The sequence below is a fragment of the Mandrillus leucophaeus genome, unplaced genomic scaffold (assembly GCF_000951045.1).
Source record: "Mandrillus leucophaeus isolate KB7577 unplaced genomic scaffold, Mleu.le_1.0 Scaffold114, whole genome shotgun sequence".
Lineage (NCBI taxonomy): Eukaryota > Metazoa > Chordata > Mammalia > Primates > Cercopithecidae > Mandrillus > Mandrillus leucophaeus.
The window spans coordinates 3,853,666-3,862,298 of NW_012099654.1; the positions used below are offsets into that span (position 1 = coordinate 3,853,666).

General features: G+C 38.4%; 1 protein-coding gene across 2 annotated transcripts in view; it reads left to right on the forward strand.

Annotated features, from left to right (window-relative positions):
- The window catches only part of FAM169A (family with sequence similarity 169, member A), an 84,221-nt gene that overhangs the window by 45,635 nt on the left and 29,953 nt on the right, over nt 1–8,633 (forward strand). For both annotated transcript variants that reach the window (XM_011996573.1, XM_011996581.1), the window contains exon 6: nt 7,942–8,121. In XM_011996573.1, the coding sequence (XP_011851963.1) occupies nt 7,942–8,121 (180 nt within the window). The remainder of the gene's footprint in view (nt 1–7,941; nt 8,122–8,633) is intronic.

Sequence of the window (8,633 nt, forward strand, 5' to 3'; positions counted from 1 at the left end):
ATTAAAAAGTTGATCATAAGTGCCATATAGATAGGGAAAGGGAGGTGGGGGAAGTGTGAGAAAGAGCAAGAAGAAGAAATTGAGAGATAGTTACAGATATTTTGTAAGCTCTGTCCTCTTAGAACTTACATTTTAGAAGAAGACATAGCAAGGAATGGACAAGTAGATGATATGCTGTCAGATGCTGTGAAGACAACCAAAGTAAATTAAAAGAATGGAATGTGTGGGATGGCAGGTACTCTTTTAAATAGAATAGTTAAGGGAAGTCTCTCTGAATGAAGTGGTAGAATAATGAGATCAGGAGAAGAAGTTTTCAGGCAAAGAACTGAAAATGCAGAAACCCTGAAGCAGAAACAAGTTTGGGATATTTCAGAAATAGTAAGAGCAGTGTGGCCAGAGTATAGTGATTGATAGGGGTTAGGAGAGAGGCAGGGACTGTATCCTGAAAGGTTTTTTAGGCCAAAGAAAGAATTTGAATTTTATTCTGGAGGTGACGGGAAACTGTTGAAGGGTTTTGGGTATATGAGTAGCATCTGGTTTGTCTTTTATTTTTTTTATTTATTTATTTATTTTTTTTTGAGACGGAGTCTCGCTCTGTCGCCCAGGCTGGAGTGCAGTGGCCGGATCTCAGCTCACTGCAAGCTCCGCCTCCTGGGTTCACGCCATTCTCCTGCCTCAGCCTCCCGAGTAGCTGGGACTACAGGTGCCCGCCACCTCTCCTGGCTAGTTTTTTGTATTTTTTAGTAGAAACGGGGTTTCACCATGTTAGCCAGGATGGTCTCGATCTCCTGACCTCGTGATCCGCCCATCTCGGCCTCCCAAAGTGCTGGGATTACAGGTGTGAGCCACCGCGCCCAGCCTGGTTTGTCTTTTAAAAAGGCAACTCTGGCTGCTCTGTGGGAAACTGGGTGCAGGGGTTCTGGGTGCTGGAGAGATGGCAGGGTTAAGAGTTCGGCTAGCTAAGAGGCTATTGTAGAAGCCCTTGTGAGAGGTGATGGTAGCTTAGACAAGGGAGATGGGGTAAAGGTGTGGTAAGAAGTGATAATGTTTGAGATTAGTTATGAAGATATTACTGCAGGATTTCTGATGGATTGTACGTGGGCTGTGAAGGAAGAGTCAAAGATTAGTTCCTAGAGTGGGCGAGTGGGGGTGAGATTTACTAAAAAATTGGTAAACTAGGTGGAGTAGGTTTTGGGCCTGTCTATGCAAAATCTGATTATAAATGGTTTATTGGGCCAGGCACAGTGGCTCATGCCTGTAATCCCAACACTCTGGGAGGCGGAGGTGGGTGGATCCCCTGAGGTCAGGAGTTTGAGACCACCCTGATAAACATGGTGAAACCCCACCTTTTGTAAAAATACAAAAATTAGCCGGGTGTAGTGGCAAGTGAGTGTAATCCCAGCTACTTGGGAGACTGAGGCAGCAGAATTACTTGAACCCAGGAGGCGGAGGTTGCAGTGAGCTGAGATCTCGCCACTGCACTCCAGCCTGGGCAACAGAGTGAGACCCTGTCTCAAAAAAAAAAAAAAAAAAAAAAAAAAAAAACCTAGCTCTTAAATGGTTTATTGGAGTCACTTGTAAGTTGATATTTTGTTTATTTACATTTTTAACAACTGAGATATTCATATACCATACAAGTCACCCATTTAAAGTATAGTTCAGGCTGGGTGCGGTGACTAACTCCTCTAATCCCAGCACCTTGGGATACTGAGGTGGGTGGATCACTTGAGGTCAGGAGTTTGAGGCCAGCCTGGCCAACATGGTGAAACCCCATCTTTAATAAAAATACAAAAAATTAGCTGGGCGTGGTGGTGCACACCTGTAATCACAGATGTTAGGGAGGCTGAGGCATGAGAACTGCTTGAACCCAGGAGATGGAGTTTGCAATGAGCCAAGATGGGGCCAGTGCACTCCAGCCTGGGCAACAGAGTGAGACTCTGCCTCAAAAAAAAAAGATACATTTCAGTTTTTAAAAATACATTCACAGAATTATACAACTGTTACCACAGCTAATTTTAGATAATTTTCATCCCTCCACTAAAGAAACTCTACTCATTAACAGTCTTTCCCCATTTCCTCCCCACTTCTAGGCCCCAGCCCTCAACAACCACTAATCTATTTTACATAAATGGAATCGTGTAATATGTGAATTTTTGTGTCTGGCATCTCTTGCTTAGCATAATGTTTTTAAGTTTTATTCATATTATAGTGTGTATCAGCACTTTATTCCTTTTTATGACCAAATATTACCTTGTATAGATATACCAGTTTTGTTATTTATCAGTTGATGAATAACAGTTTGGGGTTGTTTCTGTTTTTTGTCTTGTTGCTATTTTGAATAATGCTGATATGAACATTTGTATACAAGTTGTTGTTTGGACATGTCTTCACATCTTCTAGAGTGTGTATGTAGTTGTGGAATTGCTGGGTCATATGGTAACTGTTTCGCCTTTTGAGAAACTGCCAAACTATTCTTTCATAGACCTTGTTACATTCCCACTAGCAATGTGTGAGTTTGCAGTTTCTCCACATCTTAGCCAGCACTTGCTGTTTGTCATGTTGATTATAGTTTACCTAGCAGGTGTGAAGTGCCATTGTAATTTTGATCTGTGTTTTCCTAGCGGCTAAGAATGTTGAGCAGCTTTTCACATACTTATTGGCCATTTGTATATCTTCTTTGAATAGAAATATTTCAAATGATTTGCCTTCTTTTTACTTTGAGACTAGTCTTGCTCTGTCACCTAGGCTGGAGTGCAGTGGTGCAATCTCAGCTCACTGCAACCTGTGCCTCCTGGGTTCAAGTGATTCTCCTGCCTCAGCCTCTTGAGTAGCTGGGGTTATAGGTGTGCGCCACCACGCCCAGCTAATTATTGTATTTTTAGTAGAGACGGGGTTTTGCCATGTTGGCCAGGCTGGTCTTGAACTCCTGACCACAGGTGATCCACCCGTCTTGGCCTCCCAAAGTGTTGAGATCTCAGGTGTGGGCCACCGTGCCTAGCCATCGTTTGCCATTTTTAATTGGGTTGTTTTAAAAAACATTTTCCCCAGCTTTATTGTGGTATAACTGACATACAGAAACCTGCCCATATTTAAAGTTTAAAATTGTGCTTTGGCATACATATATATAACTGTGAAACCATCACCACAATCAAGATAATAAACATATCTGTAATCTTAAGTTTATCTATGCCCTTTTGTAATCTTTTCGTCCCTCCCGTTTGTTCCCGAGGAAACACTTTGCTGCCTGTTAGTGTAGATGAGCTTGCTTTTTCTAGGATTTTATATAAATAAGGACATACAGTATATACTTTTTCTGGCAGTTGGGTGGCAGGGGTAGGGTCTGGGTTCTTTCAGCACAATTTGAGATTCATCCAGTTATAATTCATAGACCATATAATTAACTTCTTTAGAGTGTGGAATTCAGTAACTTTTAGTATATTCATATATTTACACAGCTATCACCACTATCTAATTCCTGAACATTTTCATCACCTCAGAAAGAAGTCCTGTACTAACTGGCAGTCACTTCCCGTTTCCCTTACCCCCCACAGTCCCTTGAAACTGCTAATCTAGTTTCAGTCTGGGTTGTCTTTTTATTTTTGAGTTGTAAGAGCCCTTTATACATGTTAGATACAAGACCCTTGTTAGATATATACTTTGGAAATGTTTTCTCCCATTCTGTGAGTTGTCTTACTTTCTTGATGGTGTTCTTGGAAGCCCAGAAGTTCTTAATTTTGATGAGGTCTAATGTATCTACTTTTTCTTTTGTCACTTGTGCTTTTGGTTTTATATCTAAGAAGGCTCTGCCTAACCCAAGGTGACAAAGGCTTGCACCTGTGTTTTATTCTAAGAATTTTAATAGTTTTAGATCTTATACTTAGGTTTAGAATCCATTTGCAGTTAAAATTTGTATGCGATTCAAGGAACCTCTGCCTCCTGGGTTCAAGTAATTCTGCTGCCTCAGCCTCCCAAGTAGCTGGGATTACAGGCACTTGCCACCACACCTAGCTAATTTTTGTATTTTTAGTAGAGGTGGGGTTTCACCATGTTTGTCAGGGTGGTCTCAAACTCCTGATGTCAGGGGATCCACTCGCGTCAGCCTCCCAGAGTGCTGGGACAGGCGTGAGCCACCGTGCCTGGCCCAATAAACCATTTATAATCAGATTTTGCATAGACAGCCCCAAAACCTACTCCACCTAGTTCTTTGTCAAGATTAGTTTGGCTCTTTGGGCTCCTTATTTTTATATGTCTTTAGGATGAATTTGACAATTTTTGCAAAACAGTTTGCTAGGATTTTGAGTCTGTAGGTTGTTTTGGGAAATATTGACATTTTAGCAATATTAAGTTTTTAGATCTATGAACATGAGATGTCTTTCCATTTATTTTAGGTGTTCTCTAATTTCTTTTAACAGTGTTTGTAATCTCTATTTTACAAGTTTTGCATGTCTTTTGTTAAATTTATTATTTTTTGATGCTATTATGAATGAATTGTTTTCTTAATTCCATTTTTTGGATTGTTCATTGCTAATGTATAGAAATACAAATTATTTTTACATATTGATCTCGTATCCTGCAACCTTGCTGAACTTATTAGTTTTAATGGTTTTTTTTTAAAGTGGATTCCTTAGAATTTTCTATATATAAGATCATGTTACCTGCAAATAAAGACTGTTTTGCATTTAGCTTCCTGATATTGAATGCCTTTTCTTTCTTTTTCTTGCCTAATTATTTTGGCTAGATCCTCTAGTACAATGTCGAAATGCAAGTGGTGAGGGTAAATATCCTTGTCTTTTTCCTGATCTGAGGAGGAAATACCCGGTGGTTCATCATTATCATGCTAACTCTGTTTTTTTTTTGGTAGATGCCCTGTATTTGAGGAAGTTGAGTATTTTTATCATGAAACGTTGGGTTTTGTCAAATGCTTTTTCTGCAGCTATTGAGATGATCAAGTAGCTTTTGTTTTATTTACATTCAGATAAGCTCTTTCATTCTTGATTTTGAAGTCTCATGCTTTACAGAGGTTAAAGATAGGCATTAGTAGTCATCAGCATTTGGATAAATGGCAGAAGGCTTGGGGGTGAATAACAATACTCAGAGCACATGGAAAAGAGAAGGCTAAATATGGAATTCTGAGGAATATAAGCAATCTAACATGTACAATGCTATATTAAATGTAATCTGAGCTAGTAAATTTAATGAAAACTTTACCTAAGACAACAGGTTATAGTTTTTGCTTTACTAGATAAATCCACAGCTTTTGGTGGATCTTAAAAGTCCCTGATAATATGGAAAGTTTTTCTGCTCTTTATTTGATTGCATTTGTATGAGTCAGACCCTGGAGAGCAGAAGTATTAATATGCACAGTGTAGGAGAAGGAAGAGAACCGCATGATTTTCTGAAAGGAACATGTACATGGCAAGTAAATAGTAGAAGAAATTTAAACTTTGTGAACGCATTGCTTGTTCTGTAAACTGGCCATTTTAACACTAGTCTGAGATGCTGGAATTTCCCTTTTCTCTACTAGAAGGAATGTTTCTGTGAAAATAGAAAAAAAAATCAATTTATGAGAAACTTTCTGCATATAAGTAGTATTCTTTTGTAAGGAGCCTGAAGCATGCAGAGTAATGAACAACCATAGATCCTCAGACTTTGTATTGAGAACTAGAACTAGACAGTGCTTTCTCTTCTCATTCATTTTTGCTTTGTACTTCAAACTTGACTACTACTACTTATAAAGTAATGTCTCTTAATTTTATGATGACTACTGTTGTTACTATGAAAACCCCTTAATTTCAAGGTATTAAAAACATAATGGTTGCGTTAGCTTGTTGATGAGACTGTTACCAGAAAGGGGTCCAAGAGAGGGTTTTTGGGTCTTGCACAAGAAAGAATTCAGGGCGAGTCCATAGAGTAAAGTGAAAACAAGTTTATTAGGAAAGTAAAGGAATAAAAGAATGGCTACTTTACAGACAGAGCAGCCCCAAGGGCCGCTGGTTGCCCATTTTTATGATTATTTCTTGATGATATGCTAAACAAGGGGGTGGATTAGTCATGCCTCCCATTTTTCAGACCATATTGGATAACTTCCTGATGTTGCCATGGCATTTGTAAACTGTCATGGTGCTAATGGGAGTGTAGCAGTGAGGACGACCAGAGGTCACTCTCATTACCATCTTGGTTTTGGTGAATTTTAGCCAGCTTCTTTACTGCAACCTGTTTTATCAGCAAGGTATATATGACCTGCATCTTGTGCCAACCTCCTGTCTCATCCTGTGACTTTGAATGCCTTAACTGTCTGGGAATGCAACCCAGTAGGTCTCAGCCTCATTTTACCCAGCTCCTATTTAAGATGGAGTTGTGCTGGTTCAAACACCTCTGACAATATTACTTGTTAGATTCGTACAAGAAATCTAGACCCTTAGATATAGCCTAACTGTCAGCAGTTAAGATCTAAGTATATTGACTGGGTGCAGTGGCTCACGCTAGCACTTTGGGAGGCCAAGGTGGGGCTGATCACCTGAGGTCAGGAGTACAAGACCAGCCTAGTCACCATGGTGAAACTCGTCTCTACTAAAAATACAAAAATTAGCTGGGTATAGTGGCGGGAGCCTGTAATCCCAGGTGCTTGGGAGGCTGAGGCAGGAAAATTGCTTGAATTCAGGAGGTGGAGGTTGCAGTGAGACAAAATTGCGCCATTGCACTCCAGCCTGGGCAACAAGAGTGAAATTTGATCTCAAAAAAAAAAAAAAAAAAGAAAAAAGAAAATAAAAAGATGTAAGTATATTACCATATGCATTTCCTATTCTAAATTTAAATTAGTTGGTAGTCTCGGAGATTGTTCCAGAAGGTTATGTAAGTAATCCAATTCAGTCATAAATAATTCAGATCACTTGGTTGAACTGAAGAAAAGTTGTTATATTGATCAACTCATTAAGTGATACGATTGGTAAGACAATTTGTGAGGTGTTTGACATTTTGTTTCTTGCTTGAACTACATTATTGGAGTTACCCAAAATCATATGAATAATCTGAGAATAATAGATTATTTTATTTGAGAGAAAAATGATAGAATAATGACTGATAACTATGAATTCTAATATTAACAGGAAGTATGACACGCCACCACGTTCCCTCAACTTGTAAACTACCTTGATATATTAAAGGAGTTAATACATGTATTGGAAGGGTCAAAACTCAGATATAGAGCAGGGTTCTTAAAAGACAAATCAGCATGGCTGTATAATAAGGAGAGAGATATATAGACACTACAAATTATTTCTCCTGTTTAACTTTAAACATACAAAATGTATTTAGCATTGTATCTACAGGAAATTATATCCATGTCTAAGACAAATGTTTCCAATTTGCCTCTATCTACAGTGCTTAAAAAATTGGAGAACTAATTCACTTCTTTACTATCATCAAGTAGATAAAAATGAATTGGTACTCATTAGGAACAATGTAGAGGGAAAATATGAATGTTTAAAAAAATGAAATAAAATGCAGATCAGAGACATCCTCAAAGAAAAAAAAAGGATATCCAGGTACTAAGGTTGGAATGATAGGCTTGAAATACTCTTCAAATTTGAAATTTCAATAGTTGATGAGTTTTAAAGTTGCTTAAGTCTATAGACAGTGATGGTATATATAATACATATAATGAAGTATGTATTTTGGAATATGGTACTGAGCTATTTGTCCTATGTTTGATGATACTACTAGCAAACATAAAATACATAGCTCCTTTCATTATTACATGTATACATTGTAATGTCTAATAGTAGCTGGAAAACACTTTATATTATAACGTTTATTATTTAACATTTTTTGATATGGGAAAAAAAGTAAACATTTTTAGAAAGACTGTTAACTCATGTCACTAAATGTATATGTATATTTTTAATGTGAAAAATTATTGGGTTTCTGTTCTTATTACTGCAGGAAGCATATGTGCCTCTTTTCTTACCCAAAGTTACCAACTGCCAGTTCTTGATACAATGTTTCTAAGAAAGAAATGCAGAGGTAAAGATTTTGGGCTTCACATGCTGGAGGACTTTGTTGATTCCTTTACAGAAGATGCACTTGGCTTGCGGTATCCGCTGTCTTCTCTCATGTACACAGGTAAATGGACTAAGTTAAAAAATGATAATCTTGTCTTTGTGTCACTTCTGACTTGTTTCTCCAGAATACTGTAAATGTGTATGTATCAGTATCACATAAATTTGGAACCTTTGGCTCTCTAGAACTTAATTTTGCAAATATGCCCTTATGTATTTGTTCTCTGGGGTTTTGGTAGTCTTAAACAACTTTAAATGTAATTCGTATACCATAAAATTGCTGGACACAGTGGCTCACACTTGTAATCTCAATACTTTGGGAGGCTGAGGCGGGCGGATCACCTGAGGTCAGGAGTTTGAGACTAGCCTGTCCAACATGATGAAACTCTGTCTTTACTAAAAATAAACAATTAGCCGGGCGTGGGGTGCGTGCCTGTCATCCCAGCTACTTGGGAGGCTGACGCAGGAGAATCGCTTGAATCCGGGAGACAGAGGTTGCAGTGAGCCGAGATCATGCCACTGCATTTCAGCCTGGGTAACAGAGCAGGACTCCATCTAAAAAAAAAAAACAAACCA